Source organism: Folsomia candida, unplaced genomic scaffold (genome assembly GCF_002217175.1).
Source record: "Folsomia candida strain VU population unplaced genomic scaffold, ASM221717v1 Fcan01_Sc013, whole genome shotgun sequence".
In the NCBI taxonomy this organism is placed as follows: domain Eukaryota; kingdom Metazoa; phylum Arthropoda; class Collembola; order Entomobryomorpha; family Isotomidae; genus Folsomia; species Folsomia candida.
This window is the reverse complement of record NW_019091205.1, coordinates 4,372,233-4,388,762: the sequence shown is the minus strand read 5'-3', so window position 1 is coordinate 4,388,762 and position 16,530 is coordinate 4,372,233. Positions and strand designations below refer to the sequence as shown.

The following is a 16,530-nucleotide window of genomic DNA, read 5'->3' as shown; positions in this document are numbered from 1 at the left end:
CCGTCATAAAAGACTTCCCGCGACCCAACACACCAAAATCCGTACGATCTTTCATCGGCTTATGTAGCTTTTATAGACGCTGGATCCCGGGGTTTGCTGATATTTGTCGTCCTCTTCACGCCCTTACGGGCGCAAATATTCCTTTCGTATGGACAGAGGACTGTCAGCAAAGCTTCGAACGGCTTCGTCATCTCCTTTGCACGGCCCCTATTTTGGCCCCTTTCAACCCCCAAGCCCCTATCGAACTTATGACCGACGCTAGTAATTATGGGGTCGGCGCTGTATTATCCCAACGGAACGAGCATAATGTCCCCCAAGTCATCGCATATGCCTCGGCACTCATGAATGCCGCCCAGCGTAATTATGGAACTACACACAAAGAACTCTTGGCCATTATTTTCGCCTTAGAGCATTTTCGTATTTATTGCTTTCATGCAAAAATACGTGTTATCACTGATCATCATTCTCTCTGTCATCTCCAACGTTTCAAACGCCCAAGGGGACGTTTAGCTAGATGGTTGCTCGCCTTGTCAGAATATGACATTGAAGTTGTTTACACCAAAGGTACCAATCACGCGCCTGACTGCTTAAGCCGAGGTTTCACGGCCACAGCCGAAACAATGGACGATAGCCATGAGGTTTGGTACAATGACCATGAAGATTTTAGATCCCAACTTGTCAGGGACCAATCCACCGACCCCCGATACAGCACAATAATTGCGCAGCTAAAAGACTCGACATCTCACAATCCCACTCTCACCAACTCTTATCTTCTCCAAAACGACATTCTTTATTATTATAATTCCAATCACGCACGCAAACTTCTTGCTGTCCCACGTTCATGCATTCCCTACCTCTTGCACGTTTTTCATACAGACATACATGGTGGCCACCTGGGCGCCGCCAAGGTGATCCACAAATTACAACTTCACTGGCATTGGCCTGGTCTTCGTCAAGACGTACGTCAGTACGTAAACAGCTGCATAATTTGTGGCCAATTAAAAAGTAGAAATGGCCCAGGTGTAGGCCCATTACATAGTTTAGATGTCTCACCTCGTCCCTGGCATACGATAGCCTTCGATTTAATTGGGCCCATTCACCCTGCTAGCACCCCTGGGAATTTCCAATATATTTGCACGGCTGTAGATTACCTCACCCGTTTCGTCGTGACTGCCCCAATGCGTATTGCTGATTCAGAAACGCTAGCCCGTTTCTTAATCAACCATATCTACTTTATCCATGGGGCCCCTTCAGTAATAATATGTGATAATGCCTCCATAAACCGTTCTAAACTGAAGCCCTCACCAAGGGTCTGGGCACAACTCTCCGTTTTACGGCTCCTTATCAGAGCCAAAGCAATGGCATAGTCGAAAAAATGAATAGAAGCGTCTCCTCCGTTCTAAGCACCCTAATCCAACAATTCCCTAACTCATGGCATGTTTTCTTAGTCCCAGCTACATATACCATTAACACGACAGTTAGTAATGCTACTTCATTCACCCCATTCTACTTAAACAGGGGTTATGAACCTGTTTCCCCCCTTGAAAGTCAATTTGATTTACCCGATTTAATGGGGACTTATATTGAACGAGTACAAAGTGCTCGGGAAATCGCTAAACTCAAAATTTTGGAAGCCCAAGAAATATACAAAGAACGATGGGATAAAACCCATCGTCCAATTAAATACGAGGTGGGCGACCTCGTCTTCATTGAATACCCTAACTTGCATACCACTCCTCTCTCTCAAAAGTTACAACCCAAATTCGCTGGTCCATATCAAATCACCAAAGTTCTCTCGGATCTTAACTGTGAGGTCCGCCCCTTAAACTCCAAAGCAGGCACTAAAGTTATGAACATACGAAAATTTAAACGCTACACGCCTCGACCACCCGACCTCGACTTCACTCCCTCCTTCCACCCTTCTCTCATCCCGACGGCCGTTCCCCATACGACCATTGAGGATCTCCCTGACGACACCGCCCCTATTGACTCCATTACTCCCAACCAAGCCCCACAAGACATTGCATCTTCTGGCTACAAGACTCGTTTTGGACGCCATGTAAAGCCTCCGGCGCGTTTTCAGTGAACCATACCTTCCTTACAGATTACCAAAATGAATCTCGCCCTCCTCTTTGCCACTGGATCCATTTTCTTGGCCCACGCCCTTGCTGTCTACATTCCTCCCACCATACGCGTTACCCCTGGTCTGTACTTTCGTCCCGTCCCGGACAACGTTGTCATCTTCAGCCAAACAACCCCCATCTTCTTTACGGCCAACCTCACCATCCTGCGGACCCACACGTATGACCACTCCATCATGAACAAAAATTGTTCAGGCTTTACCCCCACCCAGGACATGATTCCGCTTTGTTTATTCTCCAACGATATAATTAAAAATCTGAACTTTCTCACGGAACGGAATAACCTTCTCACCCACGCGTTCCTCGACGTCGATTCGCATCAACATACACCAATCCAGCCGACAGATTTCGCTTCCCCAGGCTTCATCACTAAAAATACAGCAGATCAGGTAAATAATCATATCACCCGCCTCCTCGTGGGAGGTGACCTGGACGATCAACCCCATCCGGACACCCAGGACACCGTCGTGACCCGCGTCCGCCGCCAAATTGTTATGGCTGCCGCCGCTATCGCTGGCCTTGTTGGATATGTCTCGTCTTCTCTCTTCTCTTCTTCCTCCTCAGATGGACGGCTGATGTATAACAGCCTCCAGTCCAATGCGCATATCGATCATCAAAATATTATCCGGATCACCGACGACGTCCAAGCGCTACGCAACGACACTTTCGATGGCCTTCGCGACTCGGCCATCAAGTTCACCCAGGCAATGAATTACCAGCGGACCAAAATCAACACATTATACGATTCGTTCAAAACCGGCGAAGTCCGGTCGGCCATGATCCAGGCTCAAACCATCCAGGAATTGACGCGACTTGCGGACCTTGTCGCCTACCACGACGTCATCACCGCTTGTCAAAATAAACGCCTCCCCCTATCCCTTATAGATGCCGGACTCCTACGGGATGAACTCGACATCCTTTCTACCCACCTCAACCCTCTCGACCAGGAATTGGTCATCCCCATCAAAACTATCTCACCTTACTACCAACTACCACTTGTCAATTGCCACCTACTCTCTGACAACGGTACTGCCACCATAATTCTACATGTTCCGATTCAACCACTCAACCGGAAGATCATCCTCCACGAGGTAATCTCCATCCCATTCAAACACCACGACGAGATCTGCCAATATAACATGCCGTCCACCTACGTACTTCTTACAAATAACAAACCTCTCGCTATTGAAAGCACACATGCCCACGCTTGTCAACCGGACAATGGGTACTGCCACTTCCGGGAATACTCGGGAACCTCCAAAATATTATTTTGCCTCACTCGCCTTGTTAGAGGAGCCACAAACGACGTCATCCGTGACTCCTGCCCCTTTTCCTGTCGGCCCTCCATGGGCTCCAGCGATATACACATCACGGAACTCGGGTATCAAAACTTCGCCCTCACCAACCCGCCTCATAATTCCAGCATTGAGTGCACTTTTCCGGATGGGCGCATGACACAAGAATTTGTCAAACCTGAACACACAGTTGGATCCCAAATCATTCATCTCCCGTGCTCCTGTCGGATCAACATCCCGAGCTTTTCCCCGGTTTTCAACCCTCTTCCGTGCATGAAATCCAACTCACTTCTACCCGAAGTTTCCCTCGTCATTCCTACCTTATGGGCCAACCTCTCATACGACCAGGTCACCAAGATCATCATGGTAAAACCTGCCCTTCTTCCAAAAACATCCTACGAAAACATGTCCTCTATCTTCAAGCTCGAATGGGCCGATGGCAAAATCCAACACCCAGCACAAATCACCGAACTGCCTGATCTTCCAGCCTCTTACCATTTTTTTAATCATCTCAAAGACGAATCGCACCTATACCAGGACTTCCTCGCCTTCCTATGGCAAGTCGCCATCTCCTTCGCGGTACTTTACCTATGGGCCCGCCATACCCCCTCCGTGCTACCCTGGGTTGCCACCACCGCGGCCTATACCCCTGTCGTCAAGGCTGCCTCGCTATTGGAATCAGCCATTCCCCTCTCCCCACCAGCCGACTGTGGCACAGAACAGAAAATCGCTCATCGCATCTTGATAGCCCTGATAACGACCTCCGTCCTCATCACCTTGGTTTTCGTCATATGTATGTTTGGATGTTTTTACATCTGTAAAAAACAAAAACTTCGCCAAGATTTCACCCGTATGGACAAGGACCGCCAACTTCGCTCGGCCGAACGACACAGACGTCGCGAACGGGAAATCCAGATGCAACCTCTCCAGGACCGGAACTCCGCCGCCAACTTTCCTCCTCCTCCTCCCCCACTTCCTGGTGCACAGGCTTATTATCCACTTCCCCCACCACCTCCTAATACCCCCCGTTAAAATTTCCGCGCCACTTCCTCCCCTCGGTTAACAACCCCGATCACCCGGATCACCTTGCTGTACACCAATCTCATCCTCGATTTTAAATACATATTCCGAACTTCATATTCGACCATCTTTTCGAGCACGGGGCCCGCACTTAAACGATCAACCACTCCTCATTTTTTTTAAAGTACTACTAACCCAAAAAAATATTACATAAACCATTAAATGCATAAAAAAAACACTTTTGTTTAGTTAGTCCATATTACACCTTATACATTTTTTAGTTTTAAATTCCGTAGATATACTCCATGGTGGATCCATGTTTCCCATACGCTAGGGTATCACACCCGATGCATCTTAGGTACATACATACACTTTTAACTCATTTCATATTCCCCCACCCAAAAAATTTGCTCTTGCATCAGAGACTCGCCTCCACTGCACGACAATTTTTGGGGAATCGTACCAGTAAGTATTACATTATAGCGGGAACCTGATGGTCCTCTCGACTCATCACCGCATTTTTTTTAGGAGAACCAAAGACGGGTAAAATCGAAGAAAAACAAACAGGAGAATTTATTCTCCTGTGTCCTTTCTTCACATGTATATAGAATAGGTTAGCCATATAGCATAGCCATAGATTTAACAATCCACCACAGAATTCTTTCTGCAGTGTATTATATGCACATAGATTTTTTTTAGATAATTTAGAGAATTTTGATATCTCACATAGGGTACCCATAGTACATAATACAACTCATCACGCCCTACGCTGTGATAGCTACTTTGTACCTTCTCGACATTTCATGCACCGTGTACACGGCCCAGAAATACGCTTGGTACAAAGTTGTATATATATCCCTAGCAATAATACTAGCCCCCGACACATTTTCGCCTACACCAACTCTCCCCCTCCTCATACGGATTCTTCATCTCAACACGTAAGCCCCGTGCTCGCCCCCGTACATCAATTTTCCCATCCAGAGACATACCCATAACTACGTGCCAACCAGCCTTCCCCCGATGAATCTCACAAAACCTGTTTTCAACGTGGACAATATTTTATGCCTACGTGCCAACTCACCCATCCCCAACTCTCTTTCAACTACAAATCACCTTCAAAAACCAGTTTACAACGAGGACATTTCCACTCTCCCAATCAAACCATCCTACAAGATAACGCCTCCTCCACTTGCCTGACGTCGCGCCCCAACATACATCACTACAAACATTCGTACTTCTCCTCAATCAGTCTGCTCTCACCTTCCACAGTGCACACATCTCTCTCCACCCAACCAGCTTACACCTAACCAACAATATTCGTTTACCTTACACAACCACGAAATCTGCTGACTTCTCCAACACGGGCTACATGCCTCGCTATACACACGGGGGCTACACCTACCCCGACCCTGTGCCCCAAAGTGTATTAGGACGTCGTATCCCTTCCCCTAGTCTCCTCGCCCCTCCCGCCCCCTCCGGTACTTGGGTACAAGAGTGGAATTCACGTCTCAACCAACTCGTTCCCGCGCTTCTTCCACCACCTTCGCCCCCACCAGTATACACTCTTGACGACGAAGAAGTGCTCCAACCAGTCCCACCGCCCACAAACCACACCATCTCTCCCCCAGTTTACGACATTTCCGACAGTTCAGTGTCTTCGCATCGTGATTCCTCTCGTGATAGTGATTCTACATACTTTTCTTCGGCCCCAGCATCTCCCACTCCGTCAGAAGAGGACATCTCCTTTATTGGAGCTTTTCATCGCGCCTCACCCCCAACCGTTGACATTACCACCCCACCTTTTTCTCCCCTAGGGAACCTCGAATTTAGTGACATTTCTTCTTCATCTCTTAGTGACTCCGTGTTGGCCACCTCCACAAGTGATTCGTTTAGTACAGACTCATCTAGCAATTCGTCCCATTCGAACTCGTCCAACGAAATCACCTTCCTTGGCTACTTCGCACGAAGTACCCCAACCGGTAGCAACACTCCGAACACTTCCTGTCCGCTCCCTTGCCTCCTCCCAGGAGACAGTGAATGTAGTGCGGTGCTCCAGTCCCACGCTCAGCCGTATGGAGACGAATTCCAAATTCCGGTAATCCGATTTTATTCTTCCCTACTTCTTGCAGGCCCAACAAAGGGATGCAGCTACCCCCTCACTTAGACTCACCTTCTCCCAAACCCTCATGCCTCAATACCGCCCTCACCGTCCGGTAGAGGAAAACGCCCGTCGCCTTTACAAGGCCTTAACCACCCGGGGCCGCCCACAAGATCAGACCATCGTCGACTTCATCCAAGCCAAACACAGTTCTTACAAGAATCTTATCATGCTGATTCCGTACGACGAGCCCACAGTGGTGCGCCGTGTCCTTGGTCTTCTCCCACAGGAATTCGTGCTCCGGTTACCCGGCCATACTACACCAACCTTTGACCAACTTATTCGTGATATTACTCAGCATTTAGCGCAGCATGGTCCTCATCTCTCCCCTCAGCCACGTTTATCAACTCCATCAAGATGTCCTCCCCTAAACCCCTGAAGGCCATTCTCTTTAAAGAAGAATTAATCCACCTCAATAACCACGAGGGCCACGAATTGAGGAAGGCCTTAATCCACAACACCCCTCCCCTTCTTACAACACCTTCCCTCTCGTCCCACCGGACCTTCGCCAGTTTGTACAGGGGATTGGATGACATCAAGCTGAAAATCCAAGCATTTGAGGCGACCACCGTCTTCAACGCCCTTCTCCTCAGCCCCAACGAAGACTTCTTCGACAAGTTCCAACATCACCTATCCTTTTCCTCCCTATACAAGCATATGCGCGACACGGAATTCCGAAAAAATAAACCAACTCGCCCTTCATCTCCGCCACAGGATTCTTGGCCTAACCTTCCATATTCGCCCAGTTCGTCCCCTTCTCATACACCGGGATCTAAAACGCCGACTTATGCACCTCCTTTATCCCCGTGGAGTCCAAGCCCGCCACCCAACTCCCCTAGAACGCCATCTCCCTCTCCCTTTGACCCCCGGCAATTAAGACGTCGACAACCTCCACCCTCTAACGGTGGAGCAAGTTCTGACACCACCGGCAGCCCCGACCCTGCCAACCCCACATTTCCACCTACCTCATCCACCGGGGAGCCCACACCTCCGTCCAATCACCCCAACACTACAGTGCCTCCGCCCACCTCTTTTGACCTGCAATACTCTCGACGCCCATTTCACGATGTCACTCCCTTACGGGATCCCCGGCAGACACCCCTCATACTCCTGACCAAGCTCAAGATCCAAGAAACAACCAGGCTCAGGATCCAGGAAACACCCCACCTGCCACTCCCAACCCTCCTCGGACTTCCACCAACGACCTTTCAACATCTTCAACCCTACCAGGGGATCAAGTGGAAAAACTCCCCTTGACACCCATCCTTCCCTCCGCCCCGTCTTCCCATCCTCCGCCGGCCTCAACATTTCCCAACCTCCCATTTGCATACCCCTTCACCCCTCCTTTTCCACTTCCTCTTCCACCTTTTCCTTATCACCCGTACCCACCTCCCTGGTTCGTCCACCCACCAGGCGGGCCCCAGCCCACCTGGCGGCTTCCTCCGCTCCACCCTATAAGACCCCGCCGACGGGCTCGACAGCAAAAATCCCCCCCAGTTCTACGCGACCCCGGTTTTCATCGGATCACATCCAACCAACACCCCCACCCATATCTTCTTTCTCCCCAAATTAACCCCCCCCCCGCTAAGGTGTGCGGGGGTGGGAATCACAAGATTGCTCCCAAACCTACACTTTTCCTCCTTTTCTTTTTCTCATCTTTATTCAGGCTGTACCTGACCATAAACTAAGTCCTCCACGTGACTCCGGGGTGTTCGATGGGGTTGGTATTCAAATTTAAAAAAAAAAAAAAAAATTCGAGGGTAGATTTGAGGAAGGGGCGGTCGTGGAGGTGATAACTGAAATTTGAGTCCATCTCCCAAGCTTTCCCCACGACTTGTTGTCCTCAAGTCTTGTCGCAGCTGCTTACCTAAGAATTCCAATATATGGGCCACAACATGTATCAGTCCCTTCAATCAATCAATTAATCAAGCAATCGGTGACATATTGTGTCCAGCTCCCCCACGACTTCCAAACACAGATGAAATGTTCCAACCCGCCCTCGTTCTTATTTCATAAGATTAGGCTCTCGTCGACTTGCACGGACCGTTCCGAAAAGTGCGCCCATTTCCTCGCACTAGTTCACGCAGGACAACGTGATGAAACGCTATACCGTATCCCTCCGCCCTTGAATTATGGACCCCTTCTCCAGGCTCTCGCCGAGTTTGTATAGCTCCACCCTTTCTTCATCTCTTCGGCAATCTACACTGAAAAGGTTCGCCAATCATTAATTTTCGAAGACCCGATCGAGAACACATATCTTCGCTTCTATTCCCGGACCATGGAACCCCACTTTTCCAAGCCAACCCATTCACCTTTCTTGTCGCAGCAATTTCGTCCGTACAATCAAATCCTTATGCTCACAGACACGGAGGAAATGCAACTCGCCACAGAACTTCTCCGGCTTCTTAGTGCTGGTCTTCACTTCACCCGGGAACACATCCTCGAAATGTGCGGAACATTTACGTCCAATCTTTCACCTCCACGCCCATTCAATTTCGCCGACTCTACGGCTGTGGATCCAAAATGGTATAACGAATTCACAGCCAGACACCCGGCATTTTTCTCCCACCCCAATATCCTCACTTATTATGGCGCTTACGGATTCTGCACACGACACAATGAAAAACTAACGATTTTTCCCCCTTCAACACTCCTAACGGCCCCAGCAAATCTCCGCTTACTACCTCCACGCCCTCCCAAAAGGGGCCTCCTGTCATACCCGTACCAACTTTGTTCATCTTCTCACCCCCCACGCTATCTCCCGCGTCTTAAACCACTCCACACCACGTATCATGACCAAGCCGATCCACCCATCCAATCGGTGGAAACCTCTCGCATCGAACCACTCTACCCGAACACACCCGCCGTCGACTCCAAACCATCTCCAGTACTCCCATCCACTTCCTCCAGTCCTGTGCCACCTACCAGCCAACCGGAACCCCCCCAAACTTCTCCGCCATGCTCTTCTCCCCTGCAATATCAGTCAGCCGATCCGCCTCAACCATGCAAGCACTTATAGACTCTTCGCGTCGTTCATCGTCATATGTCGCCGCGCCATCATATGCCGCTCACATTGGCTTCCAACAAGGACACAAACAACAATACAAAATGAACAGAACAACCTCGCATTTTTTTTCCATCACATTTTATTCCCTCCACACATTTCCCCACACAATACAAAACCCAACCACAAAGAAATGAAAATTATATCCAATATTCCACCCAGAATTCCTATTTCCTACCTCTGGGATTTCCCCAACAGCCCATCAAATGGCACATTCCATATGCACATTGATAGTCTCCACGACAATTCCGCTGATGATGTCTCAACCTCTCCCTCGAACGAAATCTGTGTCCACAGGGACACGTTGCTGGATGTTCACTCCCCTAGAACACAAATACAACATGTAGCTCACACTCAATCTTCACTCAACTACCCACTCATTTTCTGACAGCTACACAATATTAACTCTCCGGTTACCTGGTACGGAATTATCCTCCTACGTCGTCTTCTCGGTACTACGGACCGCACTGGAACAACGGGCACACACTCCAAACCCTCATCTGACGAATTTTCAGTCGCCTCATCGGACGACCCCTACAAATTCACAAAACCATCATGATCTTCAAATTTGGTATCATTCCCTTCACCTCGACTCTCAACACGCCCTCCTCCATCCACATTTTTTTTTGAAAACAAAAAAACAAAAAAGAGACACTAATTTTCTTACCGCCATATACTCCCGCGGTCGACTTGGACCCGCCGCTTCCTGCGCCCGGCTCGGCACAACCGCTCGTACACCCATGTCCACGCTCACCTTCTAGATCACAAAAACAACCATTTTGCAAACGTCACATCTCCATTCACCCACCATATCCTCAGGACTTGCTCTCTCTCATTCTCCCACTTCTCACCATTGACATCCTCGCGCGTGCGACAGCCTGAGGTACTACTCTGACCTTCGTCCTGATCGGTCCTACCACACCCCCGGCTGCCCGCGATACAGGGGCATAACCTGCCCCCGACCCCGTTCGCCTCGTCGTCTCTGCGGTGAGGTCCCCCTGCAAACCATATGCCCCTTACATGTCACATCATTCCAACTGTTATCACACCGTGCCAAACAAATAAGGATGCGTACCACAGCTGGATCACACCCTGTCTCCAAGTCTTCCTCCTCCGTAGTAGAATCCCGCTCCGAATCCACTTCCATCGAACCCCCCTCCCCAATCCCAACGGCCGTGGCGTCATCATCTATCACCACGGATGAACGAACCAAACAATAACTACAATTTCACAACTTCTCCACAAACACCCAATCTCGCCTTACCTGACGTCAAATCAATGACCTCGCTGGCCGAGGCCACGCCGCCTCCAGCCGCCGCGTCACCATCTGGCCAACAAAATACAAATGAGCATCAACAACGTACTCCCACATACCCCTTCACCAATCCAAAATCACTACTCACCCTCTGACGTCAAATCCACAACCTCGACTTCTGGCTCCAGAACTCTACCCGGTACTCCCTCGGAACAAGGAAGGCGAGCAAGAACGACCCGACACTCCGGAAAATTGGAAGCATGCCCCAACACATACCCATGACCCACGTCTCTGCGATGAGGAAGTGGGCGTAGATTTCTACGCGCTTCTTCAGGGTTCACCTCCATCAAGGAATCAGGAGGCTGGTAGTCCTCGTCCTCGTCCTCATCGTCATCATCTTCCGAAGAGGTCCTTAGCACCTCCTCTCGCGCAAACTCCTCCAGGATCCCGTTCCACACGGTATCTGGAACCATCCTCGCCGTCACACTATTCAGTAAATCCGTCATGTACGGCATTCCCCCTACCCCGGGGGGGACGCCCGCCTAAACAACAGGAGCAAACTTCACATCAAATTCCCCCCTTCCTTCTTCCCGCCAGCCAACTTACCAGAATCGTTGCCCTATAGTCCATTATGAACTGTAGGGTCACCACGTCCACATATTGCGGCCCGAAAATCCACCCGTATGGATCCTCTCGAACCGCCCTCCTCAGCCGGACGCGAAACTGTAAACATATCAATAAATCCCACGACAACGACCAACAACTCCTAAGCTCTCTCACCCTCTCGGCTTCCTGTCCTCCGTCGGTTTTGGAGGCCGATACCCCGATCCACCCATAGGCAGCGGCTTCATGTCAGACGTCCTGAGAGGAAGGATGACATCCCACCTTGGGTATCCTTGCAGCTGGACGACCCCGTGCGAAGCACCCTCATCTATGGGGAGACGCGTGGACAGAAACTCCAGCTTCGTCCACGAAGGGTCTGGTACCAATGGAGCGCAAGACACCTACACCGCCACCAGGGCCTCGGGCTCATTGATTCCCACCGCCCACTTTGGAACGACCAGATGTCCATAGTCCCCCCAGACCAAACGAAGAAGATAGTTGTCAGCCGATACCAACCTTGATTACAACCCAACCTCCATCATTCCAGGAACAAAATCCCGCCCTTCCAACAAAGACTGTCTTACCTCCAACCGGCTATCTCTTCTCGTCCTGGCACCCTTCCCAGCCTTTGTTCCGTAAAAAACGACGCCGCGGGAATACGGACCCTTACGCCCCGATAACTTCCCACGGTGGATTCCATCGTATTCACGGCCAGACGCCTCCCATCCTCCACCGGGTCAGAGTCACGCGCAAACTCCCCCAACTCGAATGAAAGTTTCGGAATCCATCGAGTTTGATAGATGCCCTCCCTATCCTGGCGAGCCGTCACCAGGAACCTCATATGAGGTCCTACCACAACCCTGTAAAAACAAACAAATGATTCCTCGTACATCCCCGCACCCACCTACTCCAACAGCTTTTTCTAAACCCCCTCCCCGAACGAATAAAAAAAAAAAAAAAAAAAAAAAAACCTCTCGGCTTACTCAAACTCCGGGTCCCTAGGCGACTGGCCCACCTTCATCTCCTCCGGTAGATACTCCCGGTAAAGATTCAAGTTATCCCGGGGTGGAAACAAGGCTATTTCTCCCGACCAACTAGGATGACGGAGGATGACCCCGCATCCATCCTTCAGACACAGCTCCCCGGGATTATGTTCCTCCGAGGGCCCATATTCCGAAATCCAGCACGCGAACCGGACACCACGAATCCTCTCAGTCAAGAAAAACAGCCGCCCCCTTCCCCACGACACACTACAAAACCATACAACCCTACTTAGGACTACCCCCCATAATTGGCTCTCGTAATAAAAGATACACGAGTACATAAATACATAAACACATCCAAAACGTACATTTTTCCACTGGTGGATCCGCCCCCCACACCTCCAGGCCGACCAGACATGACTCCCCGCCCTTCCGACCCCAAGCACGAATCCTCGACTTCCATCATCATCTTACAGGCTTAAAAAAACAATATCTTCTAATTTTACTAATTAAAAACCTTTTTCCACGTTGCATTGTTTTCAACCAACATTTAATATATATTTATCCTCCTTTGTTATTTTTAGATTTACCTCGCCTACGAATTTTTTTTAAGTATAAGTTACTGTAGTGTATGTTTAAATGTACGTAATTGTAAGTTTAAAGATAAGCTTAAGTATACGTATTAGTTAGAATCCACAGATTTCACTGTGGCATATTCTTTATATAATAGCACACCTAAGTTAAGCTAATTTTTTTGTTACTTTTGATTTTCTTAGAAGTATACCCCACGTCAATTTTATTAATTATTTTCCTAATTTGATCTATTGTTGGTCCAACCTTTGTTAAGTTTTACTTCAAATTCATATTTCCCTGTTTAACGCTATTTTAATTTTTTTCCTCACCTAAGGGCTGGTATTTTTCCAATCATCAATAATTGTTAATTCTATTTATTTTAAGTTTCCCTCACTTCAGTCCGCTGTTTTTATTGTTGTGCATTTGTTATATTATTCTTCTACTACCTCACCTAAGTTTAAACTGCCATTAGCTAAGATTATTCTAATTCGCCAATCATTGTTAACTCTAAATTTTTCTTCTCAGGCCTTTCCTCGCCTGAGTTTAACTTTTCGATAATTATTAATTTTATTTTGACCTCACCTAGGTTCATAGATTTTATCATTGTTGATTTAAATTTTAATTTTCACCGCCCCTATATTTAGGCCTTTTTTCATGCTAATTTTTAATTCGTGCTCACCTACGATAAGCAATAGTTCACGATATTAATAATTATATTCCACCTAAACATAATTAGGTTTACCAATATTTGTTACTTTTCCCTTTTTATTGTTTTTTTTCCCTAGCCTAAGATTAGCTATTTTTATTTAAAAAAAAAAAAATTTTTTTTAATTATTTTTTTTGCCTAAGATTAGCTATTTTAAGATTCATTTTCAATTTAATTTTAATTATTTTTTTCTAGCCTAAGATTCACTATTTTTATTTTTAAATTTAGCTTTAATTTTCCTCACCTAAGTTTCCATGACAGTTTGTAATCTACACTTTTAATAATTTTTCCAACCTAAGCTATCAATTTTTGACAATCATTAATTTTATCTTTCCGCATTAAGGCCTCACCTAAGTTTATCGATTTTTGATTTTGATTAATTTCCACCAATTGTTATGTAATTTTGTCATACATACTTCCCAGAATTGTCTAACCATTTTCCAGCCCTATGCACTTTGTATATTTTAAACATTTTACCATGTCATTTAGTGCCCCTCGGCATGGCACAACTCTGTTTCATGCACTTGCACTAATACGTACGGAATTTTCTTACCTTACGTTACGATTGCGGGATCCACCACTGAAAAAAAAACAACTGGACAGTTGGAAACTTGCAGAAACCACGCACAAGCACTGCCACCACTGAAATTTGGACAACTGCAAAATCGACGCACGATCACTCACACCACTGACAATTGGAAACTTGCAGGAACAACGCACAAGTTCTTCCTCCACTGAAAATTGGCAAATTACAGAACCAAGACGCTCGACCACTCTCACACAGGAACGGGTGCAGTCGAATCTTTCATTTATATCCCTATTTTTCCCATCGTTTAACTTCCTGGACGAAGGCCCTCGTCCTAGATCGCATGGAGTTGAAAAGCGCAGCTTTTAAGAATGCAACCCATCCCTCCTTCCTCTCATTAATCGTGACTGCCTCAGGACATTGATGGATTAATGTCGCGATCATCATCGCGAATCTTCTCTCTCAACCCACTTTCCATTCCTGTCTATCTGACCGACGGACCAATGACGATATAGCATATAGGTATACTCATTAGGTACCAGTTTACTATATAAACTGGCAGCAGCCACAGCACTGGGGTCGTTACTGGTAGAACGAGTCCTGACTGCTGCTGGCCTGATCCAACCTCTTTGCTATTGTGTGTGCAAGAAATAAAGAGAATAAAAGTTGATCTGCTGAATCTCAACCTGTCTCAAGTCGAGCCATTTATTTCCTCATCTCCTCATCTCATCTCATCTCCAAGTGACCCAGCTTCCTAGCCCCAGCGGGGTCATTGAAAGGGGCTAAATCATATTTAGCACATTTCAATCTATGAACATGAACTTATCACAAATAATGCCTATAAATTTTTCAGAGTTTTGAGGGATAACGAACGTATTCCCAGAACCAAATTTCGTTGCTGAACTTAACAGCAGGTGAGAGTCATAATTTCTAAAATTATGCATAAGTACAGGGATTTTGACTTTTTGAATATACGAAGCATTGCATTCTCTATGAGCAGCTCCTCTAAATAATCCAGTATTGTGATCATGATCTCGAACTTTTATAGATTGGTGATCAAAATCACGCTCACAAATGTGGCAGGAATCTGCTATAGAAAAATCATATTCTTCCTCTAGAGAAAGTTGTTTCATAGCGATATGGATTTTGTTCCTTTGTATGCAAAAGCTAGCTTGTAGATTCACTTCATCTATAAATTTGTCAATGCTATTTGGACCACGATATTTCGATATATGAACCAGTTTCTTATTTGGGCCAATTACTGCAAGATTATATCCTGAAATTTCGTGTTTATCTATTGAGGTCGTACTGGTATTATCGTCTGTGAGTATTGCTTCAAAATCTCCATACATCACAAAGTTACACTTTAGTTTATTACTAAGTTTTTTACTCTCGAAAGAGCAGAATGGAATTTTTCCATCAACGACTGAAGGAACCGAAACCTTTTGAGTTTTAAACTCAAAACACAACTGCTGATGTGAATCAAGACGCTTTTCATCTCCAAAAGTATTCAAACAATTGTAGCAAACAAATTTTCGATGATGTCCCTGTCTGTTGATTAAGCGAGAAAAATTCAGGATGGACATGTAATGCCCATGTTGCTTAAAAGCATCCTGAATGTATAGAATGTTTACGATTTTATGCGTTCTGCTATTTGCATGAGGTGTTAAGCGTAAAACGTTAAGCTGCTCTTCTTGATCAATACCAAACACATTTATACCAATTTTAATATGTTGGTGGCGCTTTTCGAATGCTATGATATCTTTCAACGATGCTGGAAACTTTAACGAAGAGAAATCGTAGTGAGTTTTAAATTTTTCATATTGAGATATTCTTCCACGATGCCTGTTATCTACTGAATCTCCGTGCATGCAGATCAGAAAAGCTGAAACAAAGCAATCATTTTCCTTATTATCGGGATTCACAATGGCATTCTTATTTTTCAGATGGCTGGGAATGATGCACGAACATCCACCCTTTAATATTTCAAATTGAGCTGTTCGTATATCACAGCCTTTCACTTCATCTAATATCCAACCACTGCCATTTCGTTCGAAGATTTCCACATTATTATCGATTTCATTGACCATGTCACAAAAGATTCTATTAATGTAGAGGGGACTGAGGAGAATTTTATGAGAAGAATTAAAATATTGTTCTGTTGTTTCCATGAATTCTACCTCTTCTTCATCCACGCTTGGATGCA

The 16,530-nt window shown here is 46.7% G+C and overlaps 1 protein-coding gene across 1 annotated transcript; it reads left to right on the top strand.

Annotated features, from left to right (window-relative positions):
• Window positions 1-5,825: 5,825 nt before the first annotated feature.
• Window positions 5,826-7,871, top strand: LOC110855614 (proline-rich protein 36). Its single transcript, XM_022104023.1, has 3 exons — window positions 5,826-6,503; window positions 6,586-6,829; window positions 6,913-7,871. The coding sequence occupies exons 1-3, from the start codon at window positions 5,826-5,828 to the stop codon at window positions 7,869-7,871; spliced, it is 1,881 nt and encodes a 626-aa protein (XP_021959715.1).
• The last annotated feature ends 8,659 nt before the right edge of the window (window positions 7,872-16,530 follow it).

Bases quoted from the DNA above. Each gene is read 5' to 3' on its own strand.
- LOC110855614 (XM_022104023.1), top strand. From the start codon at position 5,826: ATGCCTCGCTATACACACGGGGGCTACACCTACCCCGACCCTGTGCCC. The intron at 6,504-6,585 runs GTGCTCCAGTCC...TACTTCTTGCAG, and splicing joins GAGACAGTGAATGTAGTGCG to GCCCAACAAAGGGATGCAGC. The intron at 6,830-6,912 runs GTCTTCTCCCAC...GATATTACTCAG, and splicing joins AGTGGTGCGCCGTGTCCTTG to CATTTAGCGCAGCATGGTCC.